Below are 17652 nucleotides of genomic sequence, written 5' to 3' on the forward strand. Positions count from 1 at the left end.
AGAGAGATGGCAAAAAGATATGGATCATCGACGTGGGATCCGCGAATTAGTGATGAGAACCAGTGTGAATGAAACAAAAGTGAAGTTGAGATGGAGAGAGATAATGAATGCCGATAAACGAGATTTTTATTGGTTTTGATGAGGCGATACAGACCGTATCGCAAGAGAACGTTACAGAGAGTGAAGATTTTACAGAGCGAGAGAACACATAGATTATACACATACATGATTTCGAGATAGTAGACAATACATGAGATACAGCTGATGGGTTTTGAGTCGCGACACGGGCAAGCGGCGAGATTTGACGCAGAGACGGCAAGTGAACATTGCACGCGAGTGTGCGTACATGTGCGAGGACGATTTTGAGTGTCGCGAGACACACATTTAACTATTCGATACCTTGCCGAAACATACCGCCCGCTTCGCTATCGGTAACGATCGCGAAATTAGATTATGCCGCCCGCCGTGCGTTATTTATTCTTAGAGTCAATAATTGTCTTAAGAGGACACTGGAAGCACACACAATTTTACGATTGGACGTTTTAACACAGAGGATTTCGTTGTAACGGTCACAACGCGAACGAGACCGTCGGTTCCCGGATGCACTTCGATCACTTTCGCGAGGGGCCACACAGATGGAGGTAGATTTTCGTTTTTTACGAGAACGATGGATCCGATTTTGATGTTGCCGTGATGAGTCTGCCATTTCGAGAGGTTTTGCAAGGACTGAAGATACTCCGTACTCCACCGTTTCCAAAAATGCTCCAGCATTTGACGCGAGTGTTGCCAATGCGATAGCCGTTGAACTGGCACCTCGATGAGTGACGGCTCAGGAATTGTGTTCAATGCTGAGCCGACGAGAAAGTGTCCTGGAGTCAAGGCACTTGGATCCCGTGGATCGTCCGAGATAGCGCAAAGAGGTCGAGAATTAAGCGTGGCTTCTACTTGCGTGAGGAACGTCGCGAATTGCTCGAACGTTTGAGTAGCTTCTCCGATGACTCGTTTGAGGTGAAATTTGACTGATTTCACTCTGGCTTCCCATTTTCCACCGAAATGAGGCGCGGAGGGAGGATTGAACCGCCACTGAGTTCCGTGTGATGCGAGGGTGTTTGCGATTTCTGCGAACTCCTTTGACGATGCAGCGAGAAGACGGCGAAGTTCTGAGTCTGCGCCGACGAGATTCGTTCCACAATCGCTTGCGATTGAGGCACAAATTCCTCGTCGAGATGTGAAGCGTTTGTACGCCGCGATGAATGCCTCCGTCGTGTAGTCCGAAACTAGCTCGAGATGCACAGCCGAGGTCGTGAAGCAGATGAAGATAACGATATATCCCTTGCATGATTTCGCTCCTCTTCCGCGGGAGGCTCGAATCGAGAATGGACCAGCGTAGTCAACGCCAGAGTGAAGAAACGGCCTTGATTGCGTGACTCGAGACTGAGGGAGTTGACCCATCTGTTGGCTGCTGAGGGTGGCGCGATGACGCGCACAAGGAACGCAACGATGTACTGACATGCGGATCGGTACTCTTCCTCCCAGGATCCAGTACCGCTGTCGGATTGTAGCGAGAGTGAGTTGCGGACCTCCGTGGAGCGTCAACCGATGATGATGATCGATGATCAATGTGGAGAACGATGATTCGCGAGGCAGGATGAACGGGTGCTTTTCGTCATACGAAAGCAATGAGTGATTCAGTCGACCACCGACTCTGAGGAATCCGTTCGAATCGATGAACGGCGTGAGTCGCGATAGTGGATGACTTCGAGTGAGACTTGAGCTTGTCTCGATTTGGCGAATTTTTTCTGCAAAGTACGCCTGCTGGGTCACCTTGGTCCAAAACAGTTGGGCGTCGCTCCATTCGAGAGTAGAGATCGGTCCGACAGTGATAGACGTGTTTACGCGATTCGATGTCGTCTTCGCGAGGAACCGATTTGCTGCGCGTTTACACAATGATGTGACTTTGAGGATAGTCGATAGTTTTGAGTAGCGATCGACGAGATCCCAGATTTGTAGCGGCTTAGCTGTTGCGATGTGCGTCGACAGCCCTTTTCTTTCCTCGAGATGAATGTTTTCTTCCGGTCGCGGAGATAAGGATGGCCAATTGACAGAAGGCTTCGAGAGCCAGGATGGTCCGAAGGTCCAAAGTTCTGATTTTTGGAGTTGCTCCGGAGATGCACCACGAGACGCAAGATCAGCGGGGTTTTCAAAACCCGAGATGTGATACCAACGAGCGCGCGTGAACTCTTGGATTTCCGTTACGCGATTACGAACGAATTCCTTCCACCGCGATGGGTGGCTTTTGATCCACGCGAGCGCGACTGTGGAATCCGTCCACAGATAAACCGGGGTGTTTTCGAAATTAAGAGTCTTTTCCACATGACACATCAACCGGACGAGAAGATTCGCAGCACAGAGTTCGAGACGAGGAATTGTCACCTTCTTTAGCGGCGCTACTTTAGTTTTCGCGCACACTAGTGAAACGCGCACTTCGTGAGTGTTGATATACATTCGCGCGTAGATCACTGCGCCTAATGCACTTTGAGAGGCGTCCGCGAAACCGTGGATCTCTATCCCGAGAGATGCTGAACTTAACCCGATCCATCGTGGGATGGTGATAGCTGAGATGCCTTGAAGATCTTGTAGAAACTCGATCCATCGCGAGGACAATGAAGCTGAGAGCGGCTCGTCCCAGTCGAAACCGAGTGCCCACAATTCCTGCATAAAGATTTTGGCTCTGATCGTGATCGGCGAGAGCCATCCGAGAGGATCAAAGAGCTGCGCGGTTTGTGAGGGAACTTTTCGTTTCGTCAAATTGTCCCGAGTTTGATGAATTTGCGGAGAGAACGCAAACGCGTCGATGTCTGGTATCCACGCAAGACCGAGAGCCCGAAAGAATGGACTTTGATCGAGATTCAGATGCATCGCGATCTCTTGATGGTTTCGAGAAATGTCAACGAGAGTTTCTGGGTGGCTTGAAGTCCACTTTTGAAGTTCAAAGCCGCCCGCCTTGAGCAATTGATTGAGTTCGTTGATTTTCTCGCGACCTTGATCAACGTCCTCTGCTCCTGGGAGGATGTCGTCGACGTACGTGTTCTCGAGAATGACGTGGCTCGCAAAGGGATACTGCTTACCTTCGTCCTGAACGAGTTGATGAAGAACACGGATCGCGAGATACGGAGCGCTTGCAAGAACATACGTTACCGTAGTCAGTTGATATTCTTCAATCGGTAGTTCTGGTTCTTCCCTCCAGAGGATTCGCTGAAAATCTTGGTCATCATTGTGGACCAAAATTTGTCGGTACATCTTGACGACGTCTGATGAGAACGCGACTGGATATTGTCGCCAGCGTAAGAGAACGTCCGCGAGGTCGGTTTGCACTTTTGGACCGACGAGAAGATTGTCATTGAGAGAGAGTCCGAGGTTGGTTCTTTGAGACCCGTTGAACACGACACGCAACTTTGTTGTTGAACTGCTGTCGCGAACTACACCATGATGGGGAAGATAAAACACGCGGGAATTGTCTTCAGGTGTATTGATAGCGCGACGCATGTGCCCGAGTTCACGATATTCACGAAGGAAGCTCGAGTAAGCCTCCTTGAGTTTCGCGTCGCTACCGAACCGTTTCTCCCAACGAAGGAGCATTTGATGCGCGGGATTTCGCGAGTTGCCGAGCTCTACTGAATTGTCTTTGAGCGGCAGCCGAAGTACGTAACGACCGGACGCAGTTCGAGAAACCGTTTCGCGAAAGTGTTGCTCACAACGCTCTTCTTCGGAAGTTAGTGCCAAAGGTTTCGACACTTCTTCCTGCTTCCAAAACTGCTGCACGAGATCGAGCAGTTCGTGATCGAGGGAGCATTGGAAGCCTTGGACTGCGCTATACGAGGGGCTTGCTGCTTCCGCTGAAACGCAGCCGGAGAGGACCCAACCGAACTGAGTTTCTTGCGCGATTGGTGTTCCTGGTGCTCCTCTTCGAACTCCTTGACCAATGATGTTGCTGTAGATGTCATCTCCGAGAATTACGTCGATTTGACTGGGATGTGCAAAGCTTGGATCCGCGAGGTTGAGTCCTCGTAGATGAGGCCAGTCTTCGACGAGAAGTCGAAATGAGGGTAGATACGATGTGAGTCGTGGAAGCACGAGTGCCTCCACCTGACATGAGAACGAGGTGTGAGCACGAGATTGGAGTTGCAATGTCGCGATGCCGCGAGTCACTGCCGATTGATGAGCTCCGACGCCAATGATCGGTATCGTTGCTTGATGCCGACGTAGTCGCAATTGTTGCGCTAGCGACTCCGTGACGAATGAACTTTCGGATCCTTGATCGAGTAGAGCGCGTGCGATGATTCTTTCTCCAGTCTCTGGATTCGAAGCGATCAATTGCACTGTGGCGAGAAGAACTGGAGAGCGCTTGATCATTGTAGGCTGAGCTGAGTGGTTGCTCACCTGAGAGGCACTGTTCGAGATCGGTGCGTTCTGCACTGCAGGTTGCGCTACTGCGGCCTGTCCTTGAGATGTGCCGCTGTTGGCAGCTGTCGAGATTGAAGAAGAGTTTCGATGCAGCAAGGAATGATGTCGACCGTTGCACACGCGACACGTTTTGTTGGATCGACAGTCCTTCTGCTGATGTGGACCGAGACAATTGAAGCAAAGCTTTTTCGCAGAAACCACTTCCCTTCTTTGATCCAGAGATTTGTCGCGAAAGGTCGAACAGAACGCGATGTAGTGGTTGCCTTTGCAACAAGCACACGACTGTTCCTTTGATTGCGCTGTATGTGACCTTGTCGTCTGAAGATTTGACCTTCCTTGCGATGAGTGCGGTTTCGACGTCGCGATTTGATTTTGAGCATGAGCTTGCTCCACGGCTTCGAGGGTGTGGATGCGACCGATGAGAAACGCCTTGAGCTCCGCAAACGTGGGGGGCTCGAGTTTCTCGCTAACACTTTTCTCCCACTCTTCGAGAGATGCTGGGTCGAGCTTGCAAATCGTCATGCGCACGATGATGTGATCCCCTAATTTCTCGGGACTATCGAGAAGTTCGAGTGCACCAAGAGCTTCGCAAGTGTTGCTGTGCAAGCTCTTCAGTTCTGATGACGACTTTTTCGTGACACGAGGAATCGCGAAAAGTGTCGCGAGATGAGAATCCGTCAAAAGTCTCTTGTTTTCGTACCGTGAGACGAGAGTTTCCCAGGCTCGAGGGAAGTTTTCAGCGGTAAGAGCGATGTTTTTAATGAGTTGTGACGGTTCATCGGTGAGACTTGTTTTTAGGTAGTGCAGTTTTTCCACTTCCGAGAGTTGCGAATTTTCGCGAACGATTGATGTGAAGAGGTCGTGGAAAGACTTCCAGTCTGAGTAATTGCCCGAGAACGTAGGCAATTCGATGCGTGGTAGCCGTTTTGAGGCTCCTCCAGTTGTGAGTTGGGGGGCTACGGCTGTTGGCACGATCGGTGCCGATAGAGTCTTGAGAGTTCCGAGTAGATCGAGCATCTCTCCCTTCGCGTTTAAGTATTGCTCTTCGCACTGTCCGTAATAGTCTTTCGCGAAATACGAAAGTCTTTTGATAGCTTCGAGTTGATCACCTTTTGCTGCGATTCTAATTTGATCGACTGTCTCGTGCATGTGTTGGAACTTCAGCCAATTTGAATTTAAAGCATCTAATCGCGATTGAACTTGCCCGAGGGTTGTTTTTGCTTCACCGAGCTTGCGCAAGTTTTCGAGAGTGCGACAGATGCGCCTGAAGAGATCGGTTTGACGTGCAATGTATTCGTCGATCGTCATTTTGACAAACGAGAAAGTGTAACTCACGCGACGAACAGAGTTTTCACGAACGAGATACGCACACAGTGATAATAGGGCGTCGCGATACACACTTCGAGAGATCGGTGTTGTTGACGCTCAGATCTTAGTCACGGTCACTACAGAGGACACCGCACGTTTGAATTTAACGGACGCGACTGATTTTGATGATGGTTTTCACCGATAACGATATTGTTCACTTTGATTACGTGAACTTTCGCAACTTGATGCACACGCGATAGTTCCGTTTCACTCACTGGCTAATTCGTTTTCCCGTAAGTCGCAACGATTCGAAAGATTCGACTCGATTTGCGAATGATCCGATTCGATTCGTGACTGATCCGGCTCGAATGACCAAAAAATGTTTAGAGAGATGGCAAAAGGATATGGATCATCGACGTGGGATCCGCGAATTAGTGACGAGAACGAGTGTGAATGAAACGAAAGTGATGTTGAGACGGAGAGAGATGATGATTAATAGTAACCGAGAATTTTTATTGTTTTTGGTGCGGCGATACAGACCGTATCGCAAGAGAACGTTACAGAGAGTGAAGATTTTACAGAGCGAGAGAACACATAGATTATACACATACATGATTTCGAGATAGTAGACAATACATGAGATACAGCTGATGGGTTTTGAGTCGCGACACGGGCAAGCGGCGAGATTTGACGCAGAGACGGCAAGTAAACATTGCACGCGAGTGTGCGTACATGTGCGAGGACGATTTTGAGTGTCGCGAGACACACATTTAACTATTCGATACCTTGCCGAAACAGGAGTCATCAGTCATATTCATAAAAATGAACCTTCTGCTCCTGACTCTAAATTATTCCTATTTTTGCCGTATCTATCACCGTTCTCGAGTTATTTGCGATTTCAAATAAAAAATAATTGAATTATTAGAAGTCATGAATGGTATTGCTGAAAATATCCTTCCTACCTCCTGACTCCAAATTATTGCTATTCTTGCCGTATCTATCACCGTTCCCGAGTTATTCGCGATCTCAAACTGAAAATCATCGATTCAATAGGAGTGATGAATATTATTTCTGGGAATGTTTTTCCCACCTCCTGACTTCGAATCAGTGCTATTTCTGCCGTATCTAGCACCGTTCTCAAAATATTGGCGATTTTAGATCGGAAATAATTTCATCAATAGGAGTGATTAATTATATCACCAGATATATATCGTTTACCTCCTGACCCCGAATTAGATCTATTTTTGCCGTATCCATTACCGTTCTCGAGTTATTTGCGATTTCAAATCGGAAATAATTGCATTATTGGGAGTCATGAACGGTATTGCTGAAAATATTTTGTTCACCCTCCGACTCCGAATTATTGCTATTTTTGCCGTGCGTAGCACCGTTCTCGAGATATTCGCGGTTTAAGATCGAAAATATTTAAATCAATAGGAGTTATTATTATATTACCAAAAATATTTCCTCTACCTCCTGACCCCGGCTATAGCTATTGTTGCCGTATCTATCACCGTTATCGAATTATTTGCGATTTCAAGTCAAGAATAATCAAATTATTGGGAGTTATTGATCGTATTCATAAAAATGAATCTTCCAGCTCCTGATCCTGAATTATTGCTATTTTTGTCGTATCCATCACCGTTTTCGAGATATTTGCGATTTCAAATTGGAAATAATCGAATTATTGGGAGTCATGAACGGTATTACTGAATATATTATTCCACCTCCTAACTCCGAATTATTGCTATTTTAGCCGTATCCAGCACTGTTCTCAAGATATTTGCTATTTTAGATCGGAAATAATTGAGTTGATGGGGGTGATTGGTTATATCACTAAAACTATATGCTCAACGTCCTGACCCCGAATTGTTGCCATTTTTGCCATATCTATCACCGTTTTCGAGTTATTTGCGATTTCAAATCGAAAATAATTGAATTATTGGAAGTCATGAACGGTATACCTGAAATCATTTTTCTCACCTCCCGACTCCGAATTGTTACTATATTAGCCGTATCTAACACCGACTTCGAGAAATTTGCGATTCTAGATCGGAATAGATTGAATTAATGAGAGTTATCAATTAAACTACTGGAAATATTCTCCCCACCTTCTGACCCTGATTTATTGCTATTATTGCCGTGTCTAGCGCCGTTCTCGAGATATTTGCGATTTCAAATCAGAAATTATGAAGTCCATGGGAGCTATCGATCGTATCACTATAACTATATGCCCTACGTCCTGGCCCCGAATTATTGCTATTCTCGCCGGATCTCACCATGTTTTCGAGATATTCGCGATTTCAGATCGAAAATAATCACATGAATAGGAGTAATCAATTATATTACCAAAAATATATCCTTTACCTCTCGACCCCGAATTAGAGCTATTTTTGCCTTATCTATCACCGTTTTCAAGTTATTCGCGATTTCATGTCAAAAATAATCTAATTATTGGGAGTTATCAATCATATTCGTGAAAATGAATCATCCAGCTCCTGACCCTGAATTATTGCTATTATGCTACGTCTTTTTGTCCTCTAGATCAATGGTAGTAACGTCAGTTGCTCGATCCGTCACAGATTTTTAAATTAAACCAAAAATTTGCGCCGATGCCTCTAGATGGCGGTGCCACTCTCCCCAGAAGCCCCTGCGCCTTATGCCCCGACGCCATTACGTTTTTCTGTGCGATCCGTGACAGTCACGTTAGAATACGAGTTGGAAAATGTTTCAGTCGTACGTTTTAAAAAGTTTTCTTTTATTGCATAAATGAGTTCGCGGTCAGAATCATATTCGGGGAGCTCTCCGAGGTATAGAAATTCATCGAGGGACCTAAAAATTACGATGCCTGGAAGAAGAGATCAGGCGATCGCGTTTGCACCATAGGCGTTCAACATCGCGTCGTCGGGATAAACGTTCAAGATCGTGTCGTCGGGATGGGCGTTCAAGACCGCGTCACCAGGACGGGCGATCAACTTCAGGGCGATATTCGAGAAGAAACGAGTCAGGGGACTCTGACAAAGAGAATGGCGAGCGTATCGCTGTTGAGAACAGACGAACGTCACATTCGCGGCATGAGCGTTCGCATCCAAGAAGCGGTTCGAGGTCCATAAACTATGATTTCGACGGAAAGAGTGGTGAGCGCCATCTGCGAGATGCGTCACACTCCAGTCGTGAACGGTCCGTAGCGGCAGTACAAGGGTTAGACAAAGAGGGCGGTGAGCGCAATCCGCGATATTCGTCACGTCCTAGTCCCCACACGGAAATATCGGTAAAACAGGCCGAGGATAAAGAAGAGCAGTTACCAACAGAGCTCGCCGAAGCGACACTGGGGCTTTTGGGAGACGACCCATCTAAATACAATCAATGGGATCCCGACATCCATGTGGCAGTGACAGAGCGCTGGACAAAGATATTGCAAGATGGACTGCCGATAGACCAAAAGCGCGATCTCCAGGGAAAATATCTAACAATTGGAAACTGTCCTTTTACCAAAGCGCCGAAAGTTCAACCAGAAATAAAATCGGCCTTGACACAGTTGGCGATTAAGAAAGACGCGTATCAGTACGTCGCTCAAGATCAACTCGGAGCTGGCATCAACGCTATTGGCGCAGCGCTAACGGAAGTACTGAAAGCGGAAGGGAGTACCGACCGAGAAGTTGACACGCAAAAATTTATCGAACAGCTGGCCGATACAGGCAGAATTCTATCTGACCTACATCATGAGATGACAAAAACAAGAAAATCTTTCATGATTCCGAGATTAAATCCTATTGTCAAAAATATTGCCAACGACAGTCCACGTTATGCATGGCTATTTGGAGAAAAGTTTGCAGAAGATCTCAAGGCGCCCAAATCCATGGAAAAATCATCTAAAGATCTGACTCAACCGACTGGATATCAACGAAACTTCGGGAACGCACCGCGCGAAGGAAATCGCAGTTTTGCATCATCCTACTCAAGACCAAACAATTTTTTGAGGGAACAACAGTCGGAGAAGTTAAACTGGCGCCGTCCCTCCGGAGCGAGTCACCGGGGCACTCAGAGGAAGGGACCGAAACCGAAAGACTTCCGAAACAAGGACAATCGTCGACACAAGGAATAGACCTGGTGGGAATCGCAGGAAGTGTGCGAAAGTTTTTCTCTGTGTGGAAAAAATTGACCAACGATCTCTCCATTTTACAATTGGTACAGGGTTACGTTATTCCTTTTGTAAGTCAACCAGGTTCACAAGTTGAATACAGCTAGCCAAGATTAACAAATCAAGAAATTATTGCTTGTGAAGCAGAAATTGGTAAATTACTCAAAAAAGGCGCAGTATCTAGATGCGAGCCGTGCGAAAAACAATTCGTTCCGTCATACTTTCTCGTGCCAAAACCTAACGGTGATATGCGCTTTATTCTTAACCTGAATAAATTGAATATGTTTATTTCAGCACCGCATTTTAAAATGGAGGACAAAAAGACAGCGATTCGACTATTGCGAAAAGACATTTTTATGGCGACAATAGACCTGAAGGATTCGTATTTCTTGATTCTGGTTGACAAATCTAGTAGAAAATATCTTAGATTCATTTATAAAAACACGTTATACGAGTTTAATTGTATGCCGTTCGGGCAATGTACAGCACCGTACGTGTTTACGAAACTCATGAAACCAATAGCGCAAAAATTGAGGTCCAAAGGATTTGAATCTGTCTTCTATCTAGACGACATTTTGTTATTTGGAGAGTCAGCACAAGAATGCCGAAAAAATATTCAAGAGACTCGGAAGTTAATTGAAAAAGCCGGACTAATATTAAACATGGAAAAATGTGTCTTTGAACCATCGAAAGAAGTGAAATTTTTGGGTTTCCTTTTTGATTCGGAAAAATTCTGTCTTAGATTACCACAAAGCAAGAGAAATCAAATATATGATCTCGCGAGAAAGTTTCAGACCATCAGTCATTGTCAAATCAGGAAATTTGCCGAATTTATTGGAATTTTAGTAGCTGCCAGTCGGACTTCCGTTTCCGTTTTGAATGTGAGTGGCAGGTGTGCGAAAGAGTGCGAGTGAAAAGGCGAGAATTTAGCAGGATAGCAAAGGTGAGGAGAAAAGGAAATAGGGCAGAGAAGGAGCGGGGAAGACATAGACGGGAGGTCGGGTGAAGGGAATAGGGAGGCAGGAATAGAAGGGAAGGGCAGGTGAAAAAGAAAGAAGGGGAAGAGTTTTGAGGTTACGCAGAAAGAGCCGGCGGACGGCAACGATTCGGATAAGATAAGAATAGGCGTTGACATCTAGGGAGAAAGAAGGGGGATAGAGTAGAGACAGGTAGGCGGCGGATAGATAAGGTAGGGAGCGGTGACGGAAAAAAAGAATATGAGTAACGCGGGTGGCCAAAAAGAAGGGGCGAACAGGGAAGAGGAGGAGAAAAAGAAAGGTAGGCCGGGGGCAGTAGCAGCGTTAGGGAGGGATAGGAGGCATAGCCTGGGATCGACGGCGACGGTGCTAGACTCATGGAAAAGAAAGCGGGCGGAGGAAGGGGAAAAACGGGAGGAGGATGTAGACGAGATGCAAGAAAGAGAAAGAGTATTTGGGAAAAGCAGGAAAGTGCACCGGTCGCCGGAGGGTAAGACAGGGGAGGAAGGGAAGGCAGAGGGAGGGGGTATACAGGATATGCTAAGGTTGATTAGGGAAGAGCTAAAGCTAGGTCTAGAGGAGGTCAAAGGGCAGGGAAGGGGGATCAGGGAAGAAATGGAAAAGATTAAAGGCAAAATGACTAGAAGGGAAGAGCAGTGGGAAGTAGAGAGGGGGGAGATGAAGAAAATGATAAGGGATCTAGGTAAAAGACTAGAAGAGGTAGAAGAGCGGAGAGGGGGGGAGATAGAAAGGGTAAAGGAGAGGCTGATAGAATTAGAAAAGAAGAGTGCAGAAGGAGGGGGGGAAAGGCAGGTACAGGGGAATGCGGAAGTGGCGCAGGTAACAATAGATAGATTAAAAGAGATGGAGTGGGCCATAGAAAGGAAAGAAAGGGAAGAAAGAAGGGGAAATATAGTAGTGAGAGGAGCGAGACTAGAGAAGGGAAGAGAAAAGGAAGAGTTGAAAAAGATTTTGCAGCTGATAGGGGTAGAGGTCGAGGTAAAGGATATGTGGGAGGTAGGCGCGAAAAAGGGGGGAGAAAAGGGGATATGGATAGCAAGACTAGGAAATAGGGAGCAAAAGAGGCAGGTAATGGGAAGAAAAAGCCTCCTCAAAGGGCGGGAGGAGAGAATAGACGAGGATCTCACCTGGGCAGAAAGGAAAATGAAATGGACGTTGAGGGAGATAGCAGCTATTGAGGAGAGAAGGGGAAACAGAGTAAGAATAGGGTATGCAAAGATCTGGATAGAAGGGAAAATGTAGAAGTGGGATGAGATAGGAGAGGTGCTTAGGGACGGTACAGGGAGAGCGAGGGAAGAGAGGCAAAGGGAGGGGAGTGGAAAAGTAGGGGAAAGCGATAGGAAAAGGTCAGCAAGCGAGGAAAGACAAGAGGGAAGTATAGAAGCACAGGGAAGGGTACGTAGGGAAAGGCAGTCGGGGGAATGGGTAGTGAGGGGGGGGGGGGGCAGAGGCAGGTGGGGAGGGAAATAAGGAGGAGAGAGAGGGGAGTAGGCGAGACAGAAAGGGAGGGGTGGAAAGTAGCTTTTTGGAATGTGGCGGGGCTCGCGAGAAAGGATGAAGATTTCTGGAGGGGGCTAGGGGAGTGGGATGTAATATTTCTAATGGAGACATGGATAGAAAAGAAGGGGTGGGAAAGGATTAGAAATAAGTTGCCAGTAGGGTATAAATGGGAAGTGCAGTATGCGGTTCGAACAAATAGGAAGGGAAAAGCAATAGGCGGAATGCTGTCAGGGGTAAGAAGGGAGATAGTAAGTGCAGAGGGAGGGAGGGAAGAGGTAAAAGAGGGCATGATAGCAAGGAAAATAAGTGTAGGGGGGGAAAAATGGGTAGTAGGAGTATACATAAATGGGGACCTAAAAGAGAAGATAGGGGAATTGAAGGAGCGGGCAGAAGAGATAGAGGGAGGGGTAAAAGTGTTAGTGGGGGGTGATTTTGATGCCAGGACAGGGCAGGAGGGGGGAGGATGCTGGGGAGAAGGAGAGGAGGAGAGTAGGAGTAGGAAATCAAAGGACAGGAAAATAAACTCGGAAGGTAGGCAGCTGGTGCAATTTTTAGATGAGACAGGATGGGCAATAATGAACGGGAACATAGAGGGGGATGAGGAGGGGGAATTTACGTATGTAGGAGGGGCAGGGGTGACAGTGATAGACCACGCTATAGGAGACATCGAGGTAAGGGATAGGGTCAAAAGGATAGAGATTGGGGATAGGGTTGACTCGGATCATCACCCGGTAATAGTGTGGTTGAGGGGGGCAGTGGCTAGGACAAGGAAGGGAAAAAGAGTGGGGGGAACTAGTAGAGGAGACTGGACGGAGGAGGGTAGGATGAGATTTAGAACAGAAGTCAAATGGGAGGGGATAGGAGAAGTGGATGTAGGTAAAGAGATAGAGAAAAGAATAAGGGAGTTTAGACGAGCCTTAGATGTAGGAGGGAGAGGGAGGGAAGCGAAAAAGGGATGGTGGGATGAGGAATATAGGCGAAAAAAAGCGGAAGTTAGGCAGAGTCTAAGGAAATGGAGAAAGGGGGAGGGGGAAGGGGACGCGTATAGAAAGGAAAGAAGGGAATATAATAGGCTATGCGAGGAGAGGAAAAAGAAAGAAAATGAGGGATTCATAAAAGAAGCAGCGGAAGCAAGGACAGAAAGCAAGGTATGGGAGATAGTTAATAGGGAAAGAAAGAAGTGGAAGAGGGTGAATGAAGAAATAGGAGATCCGGAGTGGAGGGAGTATTTCATGGGATTATTAGGCGGGGTAGAAAGCAAGGTAACAGAAGGCGGGGAGTCGGTTAATAGGAAGGGGGACGGGGAAGGGGAGCTGCCGAGGGAAGAGATTAAAAAGGTGATAGGAAAGCTGAGGAATGGAAAGGCACCAGGGGGGGATGGAATAGTTAGCGAGGCATGGAGGTATGGGGGGGAAGAAATGGAGCAGTCGATATGGAAAACATGTAACAGAGTTTGGGTGGGGGAGGGCTGGCCAGAGGATTGGAGGGAGGGATTGATAGCTCCGATAGTTAAGAAGGGGGAGGGGAAAAGGGTAGAAGAGTATGGGGGGGTGACTTTGATGCCAACTCTATATAAGGTGTATGCGATGGCATTAGCGGATAGGTTAGAAAGAGATGTAGAGGAAAAGGGCTTGATACCGCAAAACCAAACGGGTTTCAGAAATGGCATGGGTACAATTGACAATATATATGTACTTAATTATTTAATCAATAGGCAGGTGGGAAAGGATAAGGGAAAGATGGTGGCGTTTTTTGTGGACCTGAAAGCGGCTTTCGATTCAGTGAACAGGAAGGTGCTGTGGGAGACGATGGAAAGGAGAGGGGTGAGGGGAGGGCTAAGGGTAAGGATAGAGGAAATTTACAAGGAAACAAAGAGTCGAGTAAGGAGCGGGGGAAAGGTAGGAGAGGCGTTTTGGACAGCGAGGGGGGTAATGCAGGGATGTCCGCTCAGTCCGCATGTGTTCAACCTGCTGCTGGCGGACTTAGAAGAGGAAATGGGGAGAGGGAGAAGGGTTGGGGGGGTGGAGTTAGCCGGCGGAAGGGTATGCACGTTAGCTTATGCGTATGATATAGTGTTACTAGCGGAAAGTGAAGAGGAGATGGAGGTAATGATTAGGAAGTTAGAAAGGTATATGGATAGGAAAAGGCTGACGGTAAATGTAGGGAAATCAAAGATTATGAGATTTAGGAAAGGAGGCGGTAGAAGGAAAAACATAGATTGGAGATGGAAAGGGAAAAGGATAGAGGAGGTGAAAGAGTTCAGCTATCTAGGGTATAGAGTAAAGTGCAATGGGGGACAGGAAGCACAGGTGAAAGAGAGAGTACGGAAGGCAGGGGTAGTAATGAGGCAAGTATGGGGGATAGGAAGAAGAAGGTTTGGGAGGGATTGGGAAAAAAGGATTTGGTTATTTGACAGGCTAGTATGGAGGGTAATAGAGTACGCATCGGAGATATGGGGGTAGAGAGGGTGGAGGGCGGTTGAGGCGGTACAGGATAGATTTTTGAGATGGACGTTAGAAGTGTATGGGTAAACACCGGGATATTTAGTAAGGGAGGAGCTACAGAGGGAGAAGCTAGGGATTAGTGCAAGGAGAAGAGCATGGAATTTTGAAAGGAAGCTGGAGAGAGGGGAGGGTAGCGAGTTAGCTAGGAGATGCTGGGAAGAGATAAGGGACAAGGCAGAAGCTGCGAGGCAGGGATCGAGGTGGGAAAGAGAAAGGGAAAGTTTCTTTGCGGAAAGGGGAGCAGAGAGTAGAGAGGTAGTCGCGAGAAGGCAGAGGGGCGAGATGGATTTTAGGGAAATAGAGGAGAGAGAGAGGGAAGAACAGAGAAAAGAGAGGTGGGAGAAAATAATGGAATCGAGGTACAACAGATGGTACAGGCTAGTGAAAGGAGAAGGGATACCAGGATATCTGGGAAAGGGATGGGGAGAAAGCAGGTGGATAAGGGTGGCAAGATTTAGATTAGGAAGCAAGATGAAGGAGGCAAGGTACTGGGAAGAAGAGGAAAAGAGAAGGTGTAGGGTGTGCGGGGGGGAGGAGGAAACATGGGAGCACGTATGGGAAAGGTGCGTGGGCTGGGATAGAAGGGAGGAAAGCTGGCAGGAGGTGGTGAGGGAGATGTTAGGTGAGGAGGGGGTGGGAGAAGTCTGAATGAGAGAATTGGAAAGGATCAGGGATGTACAAGAGAATGAAAGAGTGAGAGATGAATGGGAAATGGAAGTCGATTACGGTAAGGACGATTTAGGGAATAGAATAAGGTAAAACAGGATAAGGTTAAGTGAGGATAAGGATTAAAAAAAAAAAAAATAAGAAAAGGATGAGAGGGAAAGTAAGGGAATGGCAAGGCAATGACACAGGGCACAGACAATTAGAAATTAAGTAAGGATAAGGTAGGAAGTAAGAATAGGGTAAGAATAGGTTAAGAAAACATGTAAAAAATATTGTAAAGGAAGAGGAAAAGGAAAGTCCTTGTAACCCCAAGGGGAACAATAAATATTACATACATACATAGTAGCTGCCAGTCCCGGGGTTCGATATGAGAATTTATACATTAAGAATTTTGAAAGAGAAAAATTTTTAGCTTTGCAAAAAACAAATGGAAATTACGATAAAACCATGGAAATATCGGACAATCTAATCCCAGACTTAGAGTGGTGGACAAGAAATATAAAAGAGTGCGTCAACCCGATAAGAGAAGACCATTTTGAGATGGAAATCTTCAGCGATGCCTCGTTAACAGGCTGGGGAGTAGCTTGCGAGGGAAATCGGTCACATGGGTTTTGGAACATGGAAGAGCGAAAAGAACATATTAATTATCTCGAATTTAAAGCGGTATTTTACGGACTCAAATGCTTTGCCAAGGATAAACATTCGTGTGAAATATTGCTTCGTGTCGATAATACGACGGCGTTATGGTACATAAACCGTATGGGTAGCATTCAGTTTCCAAAGTTGTCAAATTTGTCAAAGGAAATCTGGCAATGGTGCGAGATTCGCGACTTGTGGATTTTCGCTTCGTACATTAGTTCTCGCGACAATAAAGACGCAAACGAGGAATCGAGAGTCAAACAAAACGAAACCGAATGGGAATTAGCTAGCTGGGCATGTAATCAAGTAGATACAACCTTCGGGAAATTCGATATAGATTTGTTCGCATCGAACGTAAATGCAAAATGCAGAAAATTCGTCTCATGGCACAGAGACCCAGAGGCGTTCGCGGTAGATGCTTTTACCATACCGTGGACAAATTTATATTTCTACGCTTTTCCACCATTCGCTGTCATCCTCAGAACAATTAGAAAAATAATTGCTGAGAAAGCAAACGGGGTGTTGGTTGTGCCTTTCTGGCCGACACAGTCGTGGTACCCCCTGTTTCAGAAATTGTTTGTGAGCCAACCGATCCTTTTTCATCCAGAAAATGATTTGTTAATTGATAATTGCAAGCAATTCCATCCGTTGCGAACCTCGCTTTCCCTGGTTGTCGGGAAGTTATCGGGCAAGCGTTTGTCATGAAAGGCGTTCCTCAAGAGTCCGTACCGGTTGTGATGGTATCATTGTCCGAAGGAACCATCAAGCAATACCGGAAGCCATTAGGTCTCTGGTGGGATTTTTGTCAAAAGAAGAGAGCCAACCCTTTTCAGGCTCCAGTTTCATCTGTTCTCGAGTTTTTGACCGTCTCTTTATCCCACGTAAAAACTTATGGGACGTTAAACTCGTATAGATCAGCTTTAGCGTTAATAGTTATAGGCGATATAGGGCAACAGCCCGTTATAAAGAGATTCTTTCGAGGTGTGGCTCAGCTACGCCCGCAATCAGCAAATATGAAAAAATTTGGGACCCTGACCCAGTTTTATGTTATCTAAAAACTCTTTGGCCGCACGACACTCTGTCGTTTGAGGATTTGACAAAGAAATTAGTCATGTTATTAGCGTTAGTGACAGCACAAAGAGTGCAAACGCTGTCAAAAATTAGATTAAGCTGTATCGACAAGACTGACACAGAGATTAAAGTCAAGATCATAGATCGTATAAAAACTTCGGGTCTGGGGAGAAAGCAACCCTTATTGTGTCTGCCAATTTTTGAAAAACAACATAAGTTGTGTGTAGCTACGGTCTTAGACTGTTACATCAAGCGTTCGGCAAGTTTGCGACCTAATAACGAAGATTTCTTACTGATAACATGTAAAAAATCTCACCGTGTGGCAACAACGCAATCTATACAAAGGTGGATAAAGGAAGTG

General features: G+C 46.4%; 2 protein-coding genes across 2 annotated transcripts; one reads left to right on the plus strand and one right to left on the minus strand.

The window, feature by feature from the left end:
* Positions 1-498: 498 nt before the first annotated feature.
* On the minus strand, positions 499-5772 carry LOC124295710. The gene has a single exon (XM_046746262.1). The coding sequence runs from the start codon at positions 5770-5772 to the stop codon at positions 499-501; it is 5274 nt and encodes a 1757-aa protein (XP_046602218.1).
* Positions 5773-16028: 10256 nt separating this feature from the next.
* LOC124295711 lies at positions 16029-16925 on the plus strand. The gene has a single exon (XM_046746263.1). It carries the CDS (start codon positions 16029-16031, stop codon positions 16923-16925), a length of 897 nt encoding a protein of 298 aa, XP_046602219.1.
* Positions 16926-17652: the final 727 nt, after the last annotated feature.

Source organism: Neodiprion lecontei, unplaced genomic scaffold (assembly GCF_021901455.1).
Source record: "Neodiprion lecontei isolate iyNeoLeco1 unplaced genomic scaffold, iyNeoLeco1.1 ptg000065l, whole genome shotgun sequence".
Lineage (NCBI taxonomy): Eukaryota > Metazoa > Arthropoda > Insecta > Hymenoptera > Diprionidae > Neodiprion > Neodiprion lecontei.